The sequence below is a fragment of the Centropristis striata genome, chromosome 13 (genome assembly GCF_030273125.1).
Source record: "Centropristis striata isolate RG_2023a ecotype Rhode Island chromosome 13, C.striata_1.0, whole genome shotgun sequence".
Taxonomy (NCBI): Eukaryota; Metazoa; Chordata; class Actinopteri; order Perciformes; family Serranidae; genus Centropristis; species Centropristis striata.
The window spans coordinates 27,229,900-27,252,178 of NC_081529.1; the positions used below are offsets into that span (position 1 = coordinate 27,229,900).

Below are 22,279 nucleotides of genomic sequence, written 5' to 3' on the forward strand. Positions count from 1 at the left end.
ATTTAAGAAGTCAGTTAAAACTGATTGTTAGTACAGAAACAAATCTCCAGCTCTTAACTGAGTCATTCATGATCTACAACAAAATAATCGCTTAAAATTGGTGCCAGCATCAGTCAGCGTTTAGGGCTTCAGCTCCTGAGGATGTAATGTGTGATGATGAAGTTTAGGATGCTCCGTCAGGGCAGCAGGGAGCCCTGCAGCTCGAAGCCCTGCTCACGGACTCCTTTAAACCAGGTTAAACTAAAAATATCATTTGAAACAACACATTCAGACAGCATGCAGCGCGGTCCTCTGACCAGGGCCGCTTGTGGTTCAGTACACTGCCCCTTTAAGACTTAGGATTTGGGAGTGACGCGGATATGAAAGCTAGTTTATCCCTCTTTCCTTCGCTATGAAAAATATTTGGACAAACTAGACTAACGACTGCCAGCCCTAGTTAATTAGCTAATTATGATGCTGGTTTATATTATTTGTTGAAGGAATCAAAACCGGAGTGTGTAGTGGTTACGACCGATTTATCACCTCGGGATTACTTGCAAAGGGCCGTCCTCCGAGCTGCTGGGATAACTTTGGAGAAGTTCTTTGTATTCGGGATAGTCAGACAGCTTGGCCGACAAGCTGAACATGGACTGGGGCACAGAGCTTTGGGTGAGTCTGTCGTCTAGCTTGCTTTGGTTGTAATAGTTGTCAGGATGGAAGTTTGTTGATGAAGAGTTTGTTAAGAAAGTTACGCTAAACCGTCCTGCTGGGGAGAAATAAATGTCTGAAGAAGCGGCGCGACTCTGCAAACGGTGCAGTCGTGAACACGATTCCATTTTCGGACAGTTTTCTTTCGCGTTTAGTAGTTGAAACAAAGAGTGGGTTAGCTGAAGCCCCTCAACCAACATGTTGCTTCTGTCAAGTAAAGCAGTTAATCTTGGATGCACGTTTGCACATCGATTGGATTGTCTGGCTTTTGTTTGGATCTTTGATTTTTACTCCACAGTGTTTATATAGCGGGATGTCTGCAGTACACGAGGTAAACAGCTGTAAAGTTGCTTAAATTAATAACTTTCGTATTGCATTGCAAAGAAAGGAGCTTTCCCCCCCTAATTCCACACATTAATCACCCAGGCTATTGTTATATCGAGAAGTAATAAATCAAATACAATTTGGGCAGTAAGACCAAGCATTTTTAGATTACAGTGAAGTCCTGTATGACTGACATCCTTGTTAACTATGAGTTTATCATGCACATTTTAATACCAGGCTGAAAATAGTGCCAGAACACTATTTGTTCTGCACATAAAGGCGTTTTAAGTGTGTTGAGGTGGGTTGCGCCCAGTGGGATGTCTCAATGTTTACGGTCTGGCACTCCTTGCTTCCATAGTGATGATATCAGATGCTGTCATTTGCCTTGACAACAAGCTTCATCCTTGTGTCCACCTGATGGCATGGTTATTTAGTCAACATAAATAAAAAAAGTGCACTGATTTCAGGAGATCCTGATTTTCATAAAGGTGTGATTTGTTGGATTAAGTGTTTAAATTGATTCCTTGGGACATGTTTTATTGGGCTGGCTCATAATTAACTGCTTCAGCTGGTGATTTTAAAAGATGAGGGGGTGAATTTGGGTGGTGCAGTCTGTAAAACAGTAAACTCTGAGTCATTTCCTGGTAAAAGTGTTGACAATATCCAGAATCTAAACAAACCTGGTGAAACAACCCCACCATATAAAACATTACCTTGATGGCTGCCACAGTTTATATGCCAACAGCACTGTACCATGGTGGTGAAGCCACACATTTGCAAACACTCACAAAGGCACATTTTTCAGGGAACCTGAATATGTAAAATGGAGCATTGCAAAGATGAGGATAGGGAGGTTGTGACCTCATTACAGAGTCTCCCCCTAGGCCTCTTCCCCTGTCCCTTTTCCATCCTACGTGCCGGTGCAACAGCCTAATTAGTTTTGCCCTACTTTGATCGAGTCAGAGAAACATCCGTACCCCAGTATTAATCAGAGGCTCCATCTTTTCCTGTTCACATTCTTTCACTTGGAACTCTCCACACAAAAGCATGAATTCTTTCTTAAGTCAACATTAAATACAAAAGATTTAATTCAAAGTTTTTGTACAATCGGTTTGTTTGTTTGACTGTAGCCTCACCTGTCCAGTTAGAAAAAGCCCTGCAGGCATAATTCTGCTAATGTTTGGTTGGAGAGTCATCCCTCGGGCCAAGTCAGCTCAATGGCATCTGTCCCCTGATTGTCGTTAATCCAACAGCTATTTTAAGGCACAAGTTTGCAGAGTGCAAGATCAGTGTCTAAGCATTAGCTGTGATAGTGAGTGTTAACAGGCCAATCCAGAGAACCACAGTGTAGCAGGTCTGCTCGGGCTGGGCCCCTAATTTTCTAGAAGACTGGGTGACTCAAGGCTGAAACATCCACCCAAGCTTTGTCGGTCGGTGACTTTCAGTGTGACTCCTTTTGAAGTTATGAGGCATTGACTTGAAGCATGATGTAGCAGATTCTTATTGCATCCCTTAGCCCAAATCTGTGCCACAAAAATAGGTTATGGCTGTCCCTTTTTGGAAGTTCTATAATTACCATTAAAGAACTACAACTTTTAGTTCTGCAATAAGTGGAGGCAAGAAACATGCTGGTAAAATTGTAGTGAGTGTACTTGAGGTGGAATACTTTGAGTTTTTACCATAAAAATCGAAGAATAATGCTTTATTTCTTACACCGTGTTGTCTGATTTTGAGTAGATATTTTCTATGTTTGTTTTGCAATGATTTTGCACTGTCATGTCTATGCAAACCAAATGTCAACCAACTAGAAATGGTAACTTAAAAAGTTACTAATAATAAAATAAATAGTGGAATAAATATCAGTACTCAGTCAATATCTCATTTAAATAAATACAAATAGAAAATAGTTCACACCATTTCTAAATCACCCTAAACATTGTTTTTTGCATTATATGTTGTGTAAACAAAGTTTTCATATCAGGGCACATCAAACAACATATATGAGACTACCGATAAATATGCCAATATCAGCCGATAACATTGGTCAACTGATTTGATTGGGCTCTAGTTTTAAATTGTATTTAAATGTCATGTTGTATGTAAAGCACTTTGTCACTTGCATAAATATTCCTGAGGAATGCAAAAAAAATGTTAAATCTAAGCAGAAATGTCTAATTTAAATGTGCAGGAATGGACGAAAGGCTTGAGTAAAAATAGCCAGGATGAAAGCCATAGTTTTACCAGAAACGTGACATTTGGTGTTCAGTCAATACCGTTTGTAACTTGTCAGGACTGGTTTCATACACCAAAACCGTCTGTGATTTATGACAACAAGTTGAGTACAAACCCAGTCTCTCTGGACCCTATAAAGATAATTCCGACTGTAGTTTTAAATGGTTATAAATCTCAGTAGCGTGACACCCTCTGGTGTTTGACAAGACAATGATTATGTCCTTGAAAGCCATCTCGATTTGTTTTAAAGACAGTTTAACCAGGCTGGCTTTTCTCTAATTGGGGCACTCTTGCAGTTAATTTATAGAGCTGATCAGATGCTACTTTTTCTGCCATTTATAAAAGAGCACATGGTAATGAGTTCATCCAAGGCTCATTGTTTTCTGACAATGTTCAACTCAACCAGAAAAACATATGATGAATGACGACATACTTGTATAATCAGTGTACTCCAATAGTTTAATAGTTTGACCACACACAAACAGAACAAAATCTTTTATTGCTGGCTTTGTTCACTCGGCTACTTTGATCATCCCTAATCCTCAGAGATCTTTTGAAAATGCTGTTTTTCTGTTGGAACAAGAAAAAAAGGGAAACAAAACAGTAAAATCGGTTGTTTCTTCCCTGGTGTGAAAACTATTGACTTTACAATAAGTGAAACATAGTTGTGTTTTGGTGCCACACTGGGACACAACATCCTCAAAATATGACAATTTATACCCGGACAGAGTATAAAGACAGGTATAAATTCTAAAGAAAGATATCAGGACAATGACTGACACTCCCAAAAAGAGCTGTTCATTACAGCTACAGTGACATTATGCCAGGCATACTTTATCAGAGACATCATGTCAGTGTTTTATCTTAATGCAGAAGTGTCCAGTTGTCTGGCATACGTTCCCTCAATCAGTGCAGCTGTGTTGTGTACAGAAGTGCTGGTATTGCATTGGGTTGGCAAAAGTATTGATACTTCAAAACTTTGTTGATACTGCTTCAATGTCACTTAAGTATGGATTGCTAGTATAGAAAGTACCAAAGCTAAAATTGGCAGATATACTGTACAGATATAACAATGGGGAAAAAAATAAGCAGGTCCTCAACCCAGCTTATAATAGTTATGGATTTTTCATTAGTTTTAGTTTTTAGAGTGTGTTTGCTAGTTTTAGTTTAGGTTTTATTAGTTTTAGTTTTTTTGTAATGGGGTATTTGTTGTGTGCGAGGTCACAATAAATGTTTCCTTTATTTCCTTTGCCTTATCCATCTTAACCCCAATAAGTTTACTAAGTCATAAAACCAAATAGATGAAATCGGTTTCATATCAACCAAAAAGGTTTACGTATGAAAAAAGTTGACAAAGGTGAAAACTAAGGACATTTTCACAATAGTTTGTTAGTTTTGTAACCACAAAATACAGTTTCAGTTATCTTTATTTACTATCGTTTTTATTTGTATTTCAATTAACAAAAATGTTTTTTCAATTCTGGTTTTCATTATTTTGTTAGTTTTCGTTAACTATAATAACCTTGTCCTCGACCTGTTGTCCATATTGTTTTATTTTTTATAACAGTATTATATAATGGTTTAAATACAATTCTGGTCGCCTGACAACCTTGTTTACCTCACTATTTGCAGATACTGGATTTGCAGAGTGGGAGAACAAAATACTGTTTTGGTGACCTCTCTGCTGTCCACCCTACACAGACACTACACCTGCAACAGCTTGCCTAACAATTTCAGACCTCCCCATCAATCTCCACCGTGGTTGAAACTTGTGCACACATTGCCCCACACTGATCAGCAGTCCTGAAACAGAATATGCAAATAATAGACTTATTTATGCAAAATGCCTGTATCAAGAGATGAGTGCAGTATGTAACTCCCTACTACTACTGTCATAGCCTTTCCATGACATAATGCATGCATAAATTTACAGAAGTACATACACGCATTCATACACGAAAAACTTCATATTTCAGCTTCCAGTTACCCTGTTGCAAGGCTGACCATGAATATAAGACTCTCTGTGGGAGGAAACTGGGAGTATTGTACTTTTCAGCCTTCTTGAGTTGTTACAGTGGGCTGTATTAAAAAAAATCCTGAAAGTTTGACAACAGCACAAGCTCAGACCAGCGGGCACTATGTGTTACCAGTTGGGCTTCCTTATGCTTAGAACAGTTATTCTTCCTTAATCATATTTTGATCCCTGCTACCATTGCTGCTTTGTTATTTTTTTTGTTTGCGGCACATAAACTTTCACTGATAATGAATCTAGTTCTATATTCAGTGTGTTTTATGGTCACTTTACATAATTGCCCAGCTAAGGCTTCTGCTATGTTGATGTGGTGAGGTTTGGTCATAGACTGTATGAATAAAGGACGTAGTCACAGTGACAACACCCATTGGTTTGTGGACTGCCCATTGGAGGCATAAAGTTTCGTGTTACACTCGGTGCCATCTTGCATCGCCATCTTGTTTCCGATACGGGAGCAGACCATATTTGGACTGTGGACTGCTAATTCATGTTAGCATTAACTGGGATGTTAGTTGTGGATAGCAAAAATCAAAATCAAATGTACTTTACCTAAGAAAAATGAACAGCGACTCCTTGAAGTGTCCGTTAGTCCAACCAAACGCTGAACAAGACATTTTTACTGAACAAAAAGTTCAAATAAACTGTCATTAATTGAAAATACAGTGTGAAAGGGTCAAAGTTATGAGACCAAATCGGTAAACATCCTTTTTTAAATATCTATATAACATTATATATAACTTTATTGACATGTTGCCTTGGATACGCATAGTTCTGCTTCTCTCCAGATGACGGCTCGCCTTGTTAGTGACCTGTCAATCAAAGGTAGCCACGCCCCAAATCATATGATTCTTTATCTTCTATTTTCTTGTAAATGGGGCCATTATTTGAACTATTAACATCAAATTGTCTTGAAGATTTTTTACGAGCGATTTTAGACCATAATGTTGTCCTAAAAAAGTTCTGAGGTAATAAATCAAGTGAGAAGTTTTCTCATTTTGCATTGAAATTAATGGACAGAAATCTTCCTGCAGCCAAACTGGCTGCTGGAATTTTTGGTAGAATGCAGCTTAATGCACTTCCTGGTTTGCCTCCCTGCTTAGACCCGGAGGTTGCCACCTGGGTTCGACTGAATGTATACCACTACTACTTGCATTTGAAATAATTAATAAATAAATACATTGTCTCTCTACCCTCTCTACCTTTATAAATCTGGCTATGTGACCCAACCAGTAAATTCCATTTAAAAAGGAAAATATATTTCTTAAATACGATTTGGCAACCCCATATAGAAGTATATGAGGCTGTAGCATATACATATACACTGTTTCACTTAATTTATTGAAGTAATGGGTGTGAAAATGGTAGGGGAAAGGGAGACGAGAGGTATAGCAAGATAAGGAAGACAAAGTGGGGGAGAAGGGTACAAAATCAGTGTTCCTAGACTGCCTTATCTGAGTTATTTCCCTTCTCCCAGATTAACATCTATTTTTTATTTTATTTATTATATTCACGTACAGTATATATTTGTATCTTTTTCCATTATTAATAAATTAATTATTTTATGTTGAAACATCCAACAACATAACATTGTTATTTCCTCTCTTTTTAAATATATTTTATTATTACATTTTCCCAGCAATAGTGGTTATTTCGGCCACAGTCAATGCTGGTGAAACTTCACTGAATTAATTGTCCCTTGTTAAACTTAATGAGGGGTACATTTGAACAAAGTAGTGTCCTAAAATCCTGCCATTTTGTTTTTTCACTTCTTTTCCTCTCTTGCAAGTCAAAAACAGAAGAATTATTTCCCACATCAGAGAAGAAAATCTGTTGTGAACAAGAGCACCTCAGGAGATTGGAAAATCTGTAGTTTTAAGGTGTCTGAATTGACTATCATTACCTGTGCACCGTAATTAATGACTCTAAATTAAACCACTAATGCTGCCTATTGGATAGATGTTGTTGTGGTGATGGATTGCAGGCCTCTGTCTTAACCTTTAACTGTGTCCTGTGATTAAGGTAAACATTGCCTCATTATTTTGGGGTCCGTCTCTTTTGTTTTACCTGAAGGGCAGGAAGGGTGCAGAACAACGTGGCCCAACTTGTCAGGAATCCCCTTTAACATGCCCCCTCCTCAGTACTAAAGACAGCAGCACAGAGAGCTCAGGGGAATTGTTGTGAGCACAGAGTGAGAGAATATTGGCTGATATCATCTCTCACTCTTAACGGACTTGTCTGAGCTTGAAGGTGTCATAAAATGCTCTACCAAATAAGGAACAAAAGAGAAACACTCCATCATGCTGTACAACAAGAAAAAGAAAAGTCAGCAAATTCAGCTCTACTGTGCCAGAGGGGTTTATGAATTTAAAACTACATATCATGAAATAGGTAAATAGCCACAATAAATCTCCTTTAATGTAATTCATAGTACAGTGTGTATCTTTGCTCTCAGGATATGAATCAGAAGAGCTCCTCCTTTTTTTTTCTGCCTGTGACTCCTGCTTTGACCCCGTCTCCTTCAACTGTCCTCTGTCTTTAACAACATGGGCGCCCTGTGATTTAAAGCGAGCCGGAAGTTTTTAGACATCATCGCCAAGAATTCGTGCACATGTGGAGAGCATTTGTGGAATCCAACAGGAACGAACGTCAGTGTGTTTAGTTTACTGCCCTCCATTCAAGATGCATTTAGATGACCCTGAACTCAACCAGAGGACCGCCCCACTTCTCCCAAGAAGTTAACACATGTTGAGTGTTGGCTTAACGTCTTTTCCTTATTTGTCTCTCTTGCTTCTTTCTCCAGGACCAATATGACATCATTGAGAAGCACACGCAGGCTGGCCAGGAGCTGGTGGATAAGTATGTGAAATTTGTGAAGGAGAGGACAGAGATTGAGCAAAACTATGCCAAACAACTGAGGTAGGCCTCGCTCTTGTTGTTGTCTGCCTCAAATGCTTTGTGTGCAAGTGTGTTGCTTGTGTCAGCGTGTGTGTGTTTGCTTGTGTTTGCATGTTAAAAGGCTGTTTATGAAATGTTTGTGGGGTCTTATGACTACTTTGGGGACAGAATCTAACTTGTCTGTGAAACACTGGCCTCATTCTGCAGCTGCAGTGTGCTCACTCTCTCTCTCCCTCTTTCTCTCTTCATCCATGGTGCTCCCTCTCCCAGTTGTCCTCCCAGTCTCCAGGCCCACATCTGTTGTAGTGCTGAGCTTTGCTGGAGAGGAGAGGAAGTGGGAGCAGACTGGCACATGATAGACAGGATGTGGTCAGAAAGAGAGTGAAAGAAGGAAGAAAAGCTATTTTAATATGCTCCATAGAGGAAAGCTGTTTTTAATCCTATTGTATAAAACAGCCAGCGGTTGCATAAGAATAGTAGTGAGCTTCCTGCAGCTGTCATCCATCTTTTTCCATTGAGAATTTAAGTGTTTGTCTGCCCATTTAATGCACTCTCAATGTCCACAGGAACCTTTCAAAGAAATATAACCTTAAACGAAGCGGCAAAGATGAACCAGAGTGCAGGTGAGACATTGCAAAGTTCATCCTAAAAGACAACTCATAGATGGCTATGCATCTATGAGATATTACAGACTCAGTTTTTACCTTTTCTTTAAGGAATTACATCTGAAACAGTGGGCTTCATGCAGAAACGTTTGTCTAAATTTCTGTTTGGACTAAAAATAAGATGATCAACTCCAGGTGAACTAAACGTTCTTCACCATCCAAATCGGCATATATATATTGACTGACTCATATTCACTGAATTAGAAACTTCAACAACTCGCCAAAAGATTAAGAAAACTTTGGTGATTAGGAAAAAAATGTTGATGCATACAAATATAAGAGGACATTTGTCTGCGTATCACTTCCTGCATGAGGCCCAATTTTGGCTAAAATTGTGCTTTCACTGAAGGAACCAACAAATGAAAACTGTCTTGCAAATAATAATATGTTTTAAACTGTTAGGCATGGCCTTGTCATTATTGTCATTCATGCTGCTGATGGAGCCATTTAAATGCCCATAGTTGGATGCAGGAATAAGGAAATCACGAGCTTCTTATTATGACTTGGCCCACTGCTGGCTTCCCTTTCAGCCTGTGTATGAATCATCTTATCAGTGGTCCCATCACTGTTTTCTTACTTCTCCACCCTTTCCTCTCTCCTCCTCTTAAATGGTAGGTTGTCCAGCTACCAGTCTTTTTTGGAAATCCTGAATGAGATGAATGACTATGCAGGGCAGAGAGAGCTTATTGCTGAGAACATGATGATGAACATTTGCATCGATCTCACCAAGTACCTGCAAGAGCTCAAGCAGGAGCGAAAGACGGTGAGTGGGAGTGCATTGTGTCACGCTGATTAAAGTCCATCTTTGCAGCTGCGAGTTTACCAGATAAATTGAATTTGGCATGTTGTCACAGGTGAAATGTAACTTTAAACACACTGCATTCAAGCTCCTTGAAAAATGAAGCAACTGCGCAAGAGCCTTTAACCTGCAAATTTGAGGCTTCAAAAATCAATCAATCAGACTTTATTTGTATAGCACTTTTCATACTAGAGAAATGCAACACAAATTGCTTCACATAAAAAGGAGAAAATAGTAATAATAAAACATAGAAACAAGCAAACACCCTCCGCCCATCCCCATCCCTCCACCCCACCCATCCCATTAAAAACAAAGCACAAACTGAGGAAGCTTCATCTCAACAGGGAGCAGTGAGGAAACACTGGAGGCAGGTTAGAAATGAATTAGATAAAATATATTAAGGTAAGATAAAATAAAAAAACAAAAGTAAATAATAATAACAATAAAAAGTAAAAAAGCTAGATAAAAAAGATGAAAAAATAAAAAGTAGAGCATGATATATATATGACTAATAAATACTAGCAATTAAAAAAATAATAGTGAAGATGTTGTAACACTAAGATGCATGAGCATAAAAATATTTAAAAAATGGTTCAAGTAAAAGCCAAATGAAAAAGATAAGTCTTAAGTTTGCTCTTAAAAAAAAAAAAAAAGAACCGTCTCTGATGTCCTCAGGTCTTCAGGGAGGCTGTTCCACAAACGTGGACCACAGTGAGAAAAAGACGCCTCACTGTGGGTTTTAGTTCTAACTTCAAAAGGCCACTCCCAGAAGTCCTGAGGGTCCTCGAGGGTTCATAGAAGTAAATCAGATAAATGGGCTGGACTAAGACCATTAAGAAATTTATAAACCAGTAAAAGAATCTTCGATAACATCACAACATCGACAAAACAGTGAATCCACACACGTTGTCCTCTGATACCCCTTCATCCATAGCTGTCAACTATGTTCTACTGGGGTTTTAGGGAATTTTTCATTTTCCTTTTACTTTGATACAGTGATCGATTCCCATTGAGTCTATTAGGGCAGCTACTTGCATACATATTTGTTTTGTTCTAATCTGCTTATTATTATTTATGTTGTTGTAAAGATTCGGTCTACAAAAAAAGGGAAACCCAACACAATTTCCTAGAGCCCAAAGTGACGTAATTAAAATGTCTAACATTTTAAAACCCAAAAATATTCAGTTTACTGTGATGAAAAAGAAGAAGAAAAGCAGCTCATTCTCTCATTTGAGAACCTAGAACCGTTTAGAAAGTTTTTGCATTTTTGCTAAGAAAAAGCTTAAATAGTTATCAAAATAGTCTCAGATTACCTTTCCGTGGCTCGACTTATTAGTTAATCAACTAATTGTTGCAGTACCAGAGTGTATTTAGTAGTTATAGTAATGGAGTGTTGGAGCCGACAGCACACATTGCTATGGAGGACTGTAAAGGGTGGGAGGTGAATAGAGCGAGATTTCAAGAAGGAGTGGAGATGTGGAGATCTCGCTGTGGCAGGAAGGAAGCCTTACTGAGTGTCTCCAGGGGGAAGCATGGTCTGAATGGTGGTGTGCCATTTCTCTATGAGGAATGCATTGGCTCTGTCCCACTGGGTTGCAGAACACTGCAGCCGTGTACGGGCTCTTGCTGCAGACGTGATGTCTCAAACAGACACATTGGTATTTGTTTTGTCGTCTGTTATGTTGTGTTTCTTTTGGAAGTCATTGTTTATTCAGTGTCTGCCCCTGCACATGGCTGTCTCTCTTTCTGTCATCTGACCCGCCTCCCCTCCTCTCACTTGGGCTATTTTTATGAATGTCTGCAGTATCTGATGGAGGCCAAGAAGGCCCAGCAGAGTTTGGAGAGCACCTGCAAGCAGCTCGACAGTGTAAGTCCAGACACTGAATTTCTCAAATTTGTAGAATACATGTTTCCTGAAGAGGCATCCACCTTTCTTCATGTTTCGTGATGAGTCTTTCATTGTGATAAGCAGAGCTGTCAGACATATATTTTTAGTGCCTTTTGTCTTTATGCTGGGTTCATAATGAAAAGTTTAAAGTTATTCTCTGTACCCACATGGCTGGGCAGGTAGCTACATTTGTCTATAGTAAAAAGAGATGGACAGAGTGGAATGCAGTTCCCCATTTTAGACTCCTATCATCAATCCAAGACCTATTAAGTTATGATTGGAGATGTTCCCTCCCCTATCTGTCTTTTTAGATAGACAGTGAAAAATGCTTCGCTCAAAAATAGTAAAACCTTCTCATATTTCATTCAGGCTAAGGCCTCACTTAGCTGATTGTACTGAACATATTCTTTCTCTTTTTCCCTCTATATTTCTTTTTTTTCTGCAGAGTAAAAAGCGCTTTGAGAGGGAATGGAGAGAAGCAGAGCGAGCAGCACAGTACGCAGAGAAGACTGATCAAGACATCAATGCCACAAAGGCTGATGTAGAAAAAGTAACAAGGGGGAAAAAAGGGCTTTTTACACTGATCAAAAGTAGAATCGGATGCATTTGTTTGACCTATTTGCTGTGTGTGGTTCCAGGCCAAACAGCAGGCTCATATGAGAGCACACGTAGCGGAGGAGTGTAAGAACGATTACGCTGCTCAGCTTCAGAAGTACAACAAAGAGCAGAACCAGTTCTATTTTAATGATATGCCACTCATTTTCAATGTAAGTGACCTACACAGAGCAACATGACACTGTTAATGCCCTCAATGTTTAATGGTGTTGATAACCGCAAATGGCTAATGATCCAAATTCCCTATTGCAGCTACATTAAATATCAAACAATTTGAGACTGAACTCTGATCATATTTATTAGGGCTGCTCAATTATGGCCAAAACTATAATTATTATTATTATTATTATTATTATTATACTAATTAACTTCGAAAAGATCATACATTAGATAAAAAATAATTTTAAAAGGCATCATCTTATCATCTTAAACATTAAATAGAATTCAACTGAGAAATAAAAATAAAATAAATGTAAAAAACATATGTAAATGAACAAAATAAACCAAATATAGTACATGAATACATACATTTAAATACATTATATAAAATAACATAAATAAAAAGCAAACAATATATAGCAAATAATAAATTAAAGTAAATTATACCAAAATGAAGTAGATATATTGTAGTGCATGGACACAACCTACTGAAAACTTGTTCAAACTCAAACATATATTCAACGTTTTGGTGAACTCTTCTCATATACTACTACTATACTCACATATTTCAGTAAGTGAAGATGGGTAAAAGTACACTTTTATTGATTCAAAGATGAACCCCTCAGTTTAATCATTTTTTTAAAGTTTCACCTATTCACATTCTAAAGTTCTGGCTTTGACCAGAGCATTTACAAATTTGTTTTATAATCATAAGGAACTAAAATTTATTGTTTGGTATTGGGATGCACATTGTGTATAACATACATTATGTATTGTTTATTGTCTCAACCCTAATGATGGTGTCTGAGCAACTCTTGTTTTGTGTTCACTAGAAATTGCAGGATCTGGATGAGAGGCGAGTACGGAAGTTGGCGCAAGGCTACATCTTGTTCTCAGACACAGAGAAGCATGTGATGCCTATCATTGGCAAGTGCCTGGAAGGCATTACTAAAGCCGGCACTAATGTTAATGAGAGGAATGTGAGTTGGTCTCGAAGAAAAAGAAAAGTTTAATGGATTTTAATGTGCAGCATGTATTTGTGTATTTGTATTTTCCTGTGTCTCTGTTTTAAAAATAACTCTCGATTTCTCTTATCCATAATTGAATATAATGTAGGACTCCATGGTTATAATAGAGCAGAACAAATCAGGCTTTGAACGTCCGGGAGATGTGGAGTTTGAGGACTACAGTCAGGGCATCAACAGAGCCTCATCTGACAGCAGCCTGGGCACGCCCAAAGGCCCCATGGAACTTTTGGGGAAGAACAGGAGCAAAAACTTTTGGCTTTTCAGCAAAAAGAGTAAGGTAGGACATTGCCTCTTACAAGAAGAGATGTTTTTTTTTTGCATTGTGGTAATTGTGACATGAATGCACTCCAGTAGCAACCCCCTCTGTCAATGATCAACAACAGCGGATTTGAAAGCCTACAGGTGGGCAGTCAGATTAAACTGAATGTTAGAGTCACAGAGCTGGCAGGAAGGAGTCAGGAAATCCCCTCTGCAGAGAGCACTCATGATGGACCTGTGGTTGTTGCTACACACACACACATATACACAACCGTCTCCTCTCTGAAGCTCAGTATAATGCATGAACCTCTCTCATTATTATACATGAACTCACACACGCGCCAACACTTCTAGAACAGGTCCTTTTGCATGACTCTGTCCCCACACACCCTCCCTCCTCCTGCAGTGTGGTTTCCAATAGGTCAACTGGCAGTCAGCATTCTGCTGTGCTTGTGCTTTCATCAGCACGGAGCCCAAACAACATTGAATTTTCCTCTACAGGCATCCACAAACACACTGCTTCTATTATGCTGCCCAGAACCTAGCATTATGTCTCTCGTCACAATAAAATCTTTGTACCAACAATCGGGATGACACCAGGTTTGCCAGGTCAGAAAAACTGGATGAGATTCAACCGCACATTCATGCTACAGATGTCAACATTGACAATTTTGTATTTGGCCTTGAGACTCTGTTTGGGTTGAGAATCTCACTGCATTGCAAATCATGAATCTTATCTCAAAGGAGTGCTTATGCTGAGGTCCAAAGCTGAACTGGTGATATGAGTAGCTGACCACTAACCAGCTCATGGCCCCCCTCCTCCTGCCTCAGCACTAAATGATCCCTTCTTTCTTCCCTGCAGTGTTTGCTTGTTCAGCGCCTCCCTTCTCTCTGCATGTCTTACTGGCTGTGCACTCTTCCTGTTCTGTGTATGTGTGTGGCACACTGCTCTGTGTCATCAGTCATGCTCTCCCAATTAGTCCTGTAGAGCAGTATGAATAGGAGGTTGACTATATTGGCTGGAGTGAGCTTTTGGTTTATGTCTGGCCCCTAAACATTCCCACTCTTAGCTGCTCTCCTGTACTTAGATTCCCATAACTCCCAGGAAAAGTAGCACATACCCTGTAGATGTTCACATAATGATAGTGCTGTGCTTCCAGCTCTCAGTATTTACACAAAAGACCTTGTTGTAGGGTTGTTTTATATGTTCTCTATTGAAGACTAGAAGACATCAGCCTCCTGTGTAATTTAGCTAATAGATCCCACCCCCCACCTTCCCATAACGACTGAGAGGTCTGACTGTAGTTCACTCCAGCACAAGTTAACCTCTTTCTAAGAGGTCGTGCAGGGCGTTCATCAATCCCCAAGAAATCTATATGCACTAATGACACTGTGGTAATTAAGCAGGCTATTTTTAACAACTGCACTGATTTATGAATTGATGTTTTATCTATATAGGTCAAAGGATAGCACAGGTTGAACTGTGAGCATGCATTTTCACACAGAATCCTATATATTGATTTAGCTTAATTGGTTTAAAGAATTATTTAATGGTTAAATGTGCCTTGTTAATATTGTTTTGGCCATTATATCTGTGTCTTTAAAATCTGAGATACTTGGGGAAATGGGCTTATGTTACAGTTCCCCCATTCCAGAATAGAAATATACAGACATAAAATACAATAAAAATAGAAATAAGTATGTAAAAAATATGTGCATAATATTTGACAATATATAGCACTAATATATATATATGGGATAATAAATATAAAAATATATGTAAAGTATTTATACTACAATATATAACAGTGTAAATTAATAATAATACTGAATACACTATACATGCAGTATTAATGCTGATCATACTTTTAAGTCAATATTGCACATTTACTGACTGATTTTCACTGTTGATACAGAAATGTTGCAACTAAAGTAGATACAAACTCTGCTTTGCTCTACTTTACCATTTAATAATAAGAATATTAATGGTGTTATATAGAACAGTTCTCAAACACATTAAATAATAAGCAGTCAGCATTACCCATTTGTGGAATAAAAATCCCAGTCAGGAGAATTTACAGTAAACAATTTGGGTAATACTTTAAATTTTCATTTTCACTTCCGAGTAAGTAGTTCAGACAATTGAGGATGTGATGACTTACTGTATTATTAAATTATAGCTGTGTCAATCTGTACAATGAAGAAAGGGAATAGGGTATCATAACCTATGATGGGTAAAACTATAAAAATAAGAGGTAGACTGTAATAGATCTTAAATTTGAACTGATTCTGGCTGTGGTGCTCGGTTCCTCCCTGAGGCTCTTATACCCTTAAACCTGATCTGACTGCAGGTGTTGGGCTGCTGTGGTTCTGGTGTGGGAGCTGTGGTTGGTTGCTCAATGTCTTAATTTTGTATATTTTTTTTTAATGTGTGTGCCAAGGAAAGCCAAAGAGACAGATGTGTGTTTGTGCTTTCATGCTGTCTGGGCTTGTGTGCTGGGTTTGCTCCAGTGTTGTCTTCCTGGCTTTGTGGTGTGCTTTAAGGTGTTGATGGTGTCTTTTTCTTCCCCTTGTCACCTTGTTGTTTTTGTCTTCCCCTCTTCTTCTATCCTTCCATCCCCCTCCCCTCTCTTCCCCCATCTTGTATACGCCTGCATACCTCATGCTCGGGTGCTGGTACTCTGGTCTCGCCTCGCTCCAGCTCTCCCCCTCCACGCTCCCACCTTTCTCCACACCCCCCGCCCCCTCGCCCGCTAATGGACCCCCTTCCCCCAAGTTCGGCCGGGACCCCCTGTCGTACTGTTTGAAGGAGATCAATAAGACAGTCAAACCCAGAATCTCTTCCTTCCGGACGCTCAGGAGATCGGTGAGTCACCAGAGGAGAAGGTTTGGGTGGCAGGAGGAGACCTCCACTCTTCGGGGGTCACACATCATCATCCTGTAATCCTGCTTGTGCAAATATGACCTCAGATAAATACTTTAGATAAAGACTTTTTACATTTTCAACACTTAAATGTAGCAGATCTTATATCTAACAATATTCGTACATGTTCTAGAGAACATTTTTCAGTGTGGAAAGTACTTTTAAAGATGTGATCAGATCTTTCGATACACAAACTGTTTATTTTTCCCCCTCAGAAGTTTACCCCAGAGAGAATCATGGTAATATGAACAACAAGGCTGGTGTGGGGTCTCCGTTGTTTGACACGTACAAATGGCCACCTTTCCATTACAAGAGCTCATTTTATTGTAATCATTTTCTTATCACAAAGCTTTGCTGGGGCTTCTGTTAAATCTTTATAATAAACGTAATTAACAAATGGTAAATTGATAGTTATTTCAACTTAAATTCATGTGTATATTGTTTTTTTATACTTATAACAAACATAAATAATTATGTCTTTCTAAGTATTAGTTATGATGCAATGCATTGTACTTTATTGTTGCACACATAAGATTTTATATACTATTATTTGTTAATGATAATCATTACTTCGATGAACAATATATTGTTCAGGATTTCTGAACCATTTATAAACATTATCTTTAAGTTGCAGGGGCTAATTATAATGATTTAAAAATGTTAAGTGCTTTCTAAAGCAAACATTAATTTGTCCCCATAAAGACTTGTATTGGTGTTCTATTTATTCTAAATATTTGTAGTTGCTTTAAAAAGTATGTATCCATTTAACATTATACTATGATCATCAGTTGAAACTTCATATGCACATCCAAATAATGTTTATGGATGGTTTACAAATTATTTGGTAATCCAGAACGAATACTAAATATAGTAAAAGGAAATTATCTATCAATTTGCCATTTATTAATGATGATTAATGATTGATTAAAGTGTTCAGAGTTTCTTTGTTCTAATTGCAGCAATAGTGATCATGTTAGCTGGCTTGTCTTGAGTTTGTATTGAAGAGGTGGCCACCTGGTGGTGGAGCAAGGGAGAGAAGCTTGGGAGCACGAGAAAAAACAATATTTGTTTTCTGCATAAAATTTTTTTGGAGCTTGGTACTGCACCTTCTTGGGTCACCCTTACCGTCAAAGATTTCTTGAAATTGTGGTTTAAAACAAATCAATATAAAGTTACAAGTGTGCTTTTATTTTTATTGGTTTTGGGTTCAGCTCACTGCTGTACAGGAGCTGGCTTTAAATGAATAAGCCTAACTCCTGTGTAACGAGGAGATTAGAAATTAATATTTTGTCAGTTAAACATTGCCTGTTGAGCTGAACCCAAACGGCACTATGCTCCTCCTGACGTGTCTGTTTATCTTCCCATGGTTACTGTTGTTATGAAACTGATAAATATTAGACTACATTCAGTGTTAACACGCCTTTTCCTGTGAACTCTTGCAGCCTATGGTGACGGAGGACTTCGCCCATCTTCCTCCGGAGCAGCGCAGAAAGAGGTTACAACAGAAACTAGAGGAAATTAGCAAAGAGCTGCAAAAGGAAGTGGATCAGAGGTGTGTGCGTTTGTGTATATATGTGGGTATCCTTCTGCGTATTAATAACCATCTCTGTTTGAACTCCTGTGGTGGGAGTGTGGATATTATATTCATGCAGTGCACATCAGTGTGTATACCTCTGTGGTGTCTGTGTAAGTGTTTGAATTGTTTACTCAGCCCTGAGCTCTGCAGGGAACCCATTTCTACTGAAAGTCACCCCCCTCCTCCCTTGTTCCTCTCTCTCTCCTCTCTTCAGTGAGGCCCTGGGGAAAATGAAAGATGTGTATGAGAAAAATCCTCAAATGGGAGACCCTGCTAGTCTGGCATCCCAAATCAGCCAGACGTCCCAGAATATAGAGCGGCTCAGAGGAGAGCTCAACAAGTATGAGGTAATCCAGACCCCTGTTGTTTATTCATATAGCGAGGTCGTCATTTACCATTGTGAGCTGAGCCCATTGAGGCATTTTGTTGGATGTTGGGTTTTTACAAATAAACCTGACTTGATACATCTACCATTAAAGGCATCACAATAAAGAGTGCTTAATTTATTTTCCCTTTATTCACTTTGGCTCCCTCCTGAAGACTTGGCTGGCTGAGGCAGGAGGTCGAGGGGACACGTTGCGCTATAAAACTCACACATTCAACAACAACGGAGCTCACGATGTACTCAGGTAACACTAAATTCCATTAATAGACAATGTGTTTGCACGGTGATGTGTTGTCTGCTCTGAACAGGAAACCTTGTGTTTTTTTTCTATCCAGCCCTGATGGAGCTCACTCTGATGAAAGCACTCCTGATCCCTCCCAGGCCATCTACGCTGAGTTTGATGATGACTTTGAGGATGAGGAACTAACCGTTCCTATTGGGACATGCACAGCCATGTACAGCTTTCCAGGTATGTCACAGGCTGTTTAGGTGACTAGGACACATTAATCTTTTTCCTCGAAACTGCAGCTGTCTTCTTGGAAGTCAGTGGTCTTATTCTAAATTGTAAACGTATTAAGTATTTTTTTACTACTGAAGGTGTACTGATGATGTTATCCAGGTAAAGAATCTTTGTGTTCCCACAGTTTTTATGTTTTTTAGTTGCAACTAGCAGCTCTATAGGTCAGTTGGTCGGTCCACAAACATTTCCCCACTCTCTAGCAGCAACAGTTTTAGCCCTAGGAGGCTGAAGTTTGACATGAAGGTCAAGTATGTTTATGTGAAGGTGTGTCTTTGTTTTTTTTTTTTTTGCCAACCGGCTAAAAGGGGGCATGACAAGGGGAGTTTCTATCTGCAAAAGGTGCATTACTTCCAAATGGAAACGTTTTTCATGAACCAAGACAGCTTATTGATTGTTCATGCCTACTGTCAAAAACATGTTGTGGAAGTGGGACTGACTTATAATAAAAAATGTGCATAATTTTTGAACAGATTCTCATACCATGGCCAAACTCCTGTGGGAGGCATCATTGCACTGAGCAGGGAGTGTATCTTTCATTTTTGTGGCTTAGCCCCCAGTCCCCACACTTAGGCCATGACAACTTTCATAATTCATAACTTTTTGTTTTAGACACGTGTAGGCGGCAACATTAGTTTCATAACTCATAAACTGTTTGTCACATAGCCTTCAGGAGGCGTTACTGGACCCAGTAGAGGGTAGTTTTTAGTTGTGACACGCAGCTCTATAGTTAGCGATGTTGGTCGGTCCTTCCACTAAACTTTCTTCACCCTCTGGCTGCCACAGTTTTTACCTTAGGAGGGTGAAATGAAATGTTTATCATGGTGTGTGTGTGTGTTTGTAAATTAATGAACATGTGATGCATGCAGGTATGTGGTTGCAGCTGTAGAGAATTCATGCTTATTTTAAATGTAAAGATTTACATGTAAATATGGAAATTAGGGAGAGCTTTTTGGCATTAACAAAGTACGTTATTTTAAAGTTTATGTCTTTCGTGGATACACACTTTTCACAAAATCTTGGCAGCTTACCTTCTCATCAGCAAATAGTACATGTAGTTCTGGCTATATTTTAAAAGTGTAGCCAGTTGAGATTAAAATGTTTCTGAGATCGACAAAAGAAGTGAGGTCACAACCATATAATCTGTGGGATGTTTGCTACCATCTAGTTTGTCTCTCCTCCAGGTGCCAGTGAAGGGACCATCTCTATGCAGGAGGGGGAGGTGCTGGCCGTGGTAGAGGAGGACAAAGGGGACGGCTGGACCCGTGTCCGTAGGAACAATGGGGATGAGGGATACATACCCACATCTTATGTCACCATCAGCCTAAGCAAATGAAACAAGCGAGGAACAAGAGAAGGCGCAATGGTCACTTCACCAAACTGTATGCAGTGCTTCCCATGGGACCAATCATAAAGAAGCCACAGCACTATGGGCGGGACCACTGGTGTATCCAGAAGGGGATCCAAATAAGGTGCTTTGATTTCTTGAGAAAGGTGCCTTGAATAGGTAGAGGAATGGTGCTGGCAGTATGTTACTCCTGGATTACATTACATTATTGTCATCCCAGTTACCTACGCCACCTGAAGCACAAGGTTATTTCACTTTATCATATCATGTCATTTTTTGGTTATGGTTAAAAAATGTTTTGCATGGATTTTAGCCTCCACCATGGTACAAGTGCTGGCCTCGTTCCACAGCCTGATAAGACATGCGCTTCTGAATGTGAGAGGAAGAATTAGAGAAGGAGGAGGAAGATGAGTGCTGCTGCCATCTTTACACTGAGAGTTAATACCAGTAGGAGGAAGTTACCTCACACGTTTACTTTTTTAAGTTCAAAACGGACCTGCTGTTCTCATTCCTCTCACGCGTGCCACTTTCTAGCTTTACTAGCACTTGTGAAGATGTATGGCACTGTCACTTTGCTCATTTTGGACTTAAGATCTTAAGTGTCCACAGGGGATGAGTGAGGTTTAAAGGAGAATACTTAACCTTTGGTTTTCAGCTATTTGTGAGACCAGATGTGTTGACAGCTCTCCCATCATAATATATCACATGCACACAACACTCTAATGTTCAGACAATCACAGCCATATCATCATTTAAGTTCATTTTTCAATCTTTAGCAGTAACAAGGACATAGCAGTTGTTTTTTCTAATAGTTACAACCTGAAAATTGTACTAAAAATTATTTATTACAAACGTGTATGTTCTATGAATAAAATTTTCAAGTTTGACAGAAGTTGTACTTTGTATTAAGGATGTTCTCACATTGTTTTTCCCCCTTGCACACATAGTGGACAGTCTGTAGCCACAAAAGGGAGTAAATAATGCACACAAAATGTGCTACATTAAGACTATTGTATTTATGTAATAAATAATATATATTTTAGCCATCACAACACCACTATTGTCTTATTAGCTTTTTTTTAACCATTCAAATAAAGATTACTACATCGTGAGAGAAAACTAAAAGTCTCTAATAATGTCGCTAATGTTTTATTTGGATTTATTTTCACATCTTCTCCAGTCGATCCATGTCCTGTTTTTTTATGTCGTTATGGAGCCAGCAAGAAGCAGAAACTGATCATGTGTCTTTGGTGCCTTTTAGGTTAAAAACATTGTGTATAGACCATTTTTGCATATAAGACATTTTGTTTTCTTAATAAATGTAAAGCACATTTCAAAGTTAGAAGTGGTTTTGTCATTTCTGGACTTGGGAAATAAATATTTGAAACAAACATGGAGTCTTTTTACCTGTGAAACTTCAACAATTTCTTGATTGATTTGAGGTCTATAAAGTAGTAGTTTTTCCCCTAGAAAAAAACTCAGTCAATACATGCTTTGCTTTTCAGGACACTTCACTGCACATCACTTTTAACTTTGTGGTTTCACTGGGATGAAAATATGGCTCCATATAATATGAAATGAATGAGACAGTGGGTGAAAGGAAGATTTGATTTTTTGCTGTTTGTTGTGGGTCAAAGTTAAGAAAAATAAGTAGATAACGCTTTATATTAAGGTCCTTGTAATAACCATTAATTAACAAGTAATAAGGCCCTTGTAAGTCCTTACAAGATGCTTATTAACATTATTGTGTGTTTATAAGCTTATATAAGTGTTAATAATGGCATTACAAACACCCATGACCCACCCATTATGTCTTTGCCATGCCTTTATTAATCTTATTTTGTTTGCTTATTGATATTAAAATAAACTTTATTGCTCATCTATTATAAGTTAACTATCAGTTAACGATGCTTTTTGCAACTACCGGATCTAAAGCGAGAACAATGCC

At 38.7% G+C, this 22,279-nt stretch overlaps 1 protein-coding gene across 4 annotated transcripts; it reads left to right on the forward strand.

The window, feature by feature from the left end:
• Window positions 1–372: 372 nt before the first annotated feature.
• On the forward strand, window positions 373–21,669 carry trip10a (thyroid hormone receptor interactor 10a). Of its 4 annotated transcripts, none has more exons than XM_059348395.1 (16): window positions 373–648; window positions 8,076–8,191; window positions 8,737–8,793; window positions 9,451–9,598; window positions 11,439–11,501; window positions 11,968–12,072; window positions 12,161–12,289; window positions 13,130–13,276; window positions 13,413–13,601; window positions 16,284–16,448; window positions 16,721–16,744; window positions 17,948–18,057; window positions 18,296–18,428; window positions 18,622–18,710; window positions 18,802–18,935; window positions 20,168–21,669. In XM_059348395.1, exons 1-16 carry the CDS (start codon window positions 625–627, stop codon window positions 20,317–20,319), a joined length of 1,785 nt encoding a protein of 594 aa, XP_059204378.1. In that variant the 5' UTR covers window positions 373–624; the 3' UTR covers window positions 20,320–21,669. The 4 variants fall into 4 exon arrangements, with proteins under 4 accessions (XP_059204378.1, XP_059204379.1, XP_059204380.1 ...); XM_059348396.1 differs by having other exon boundaries at window positions 16,724–16,744; XM_059348397.1 differs by lacking the exon at window positions 16,721–16,744.
• Window positions 21,670–22,279: the final 610 nt, after the last annotated feature.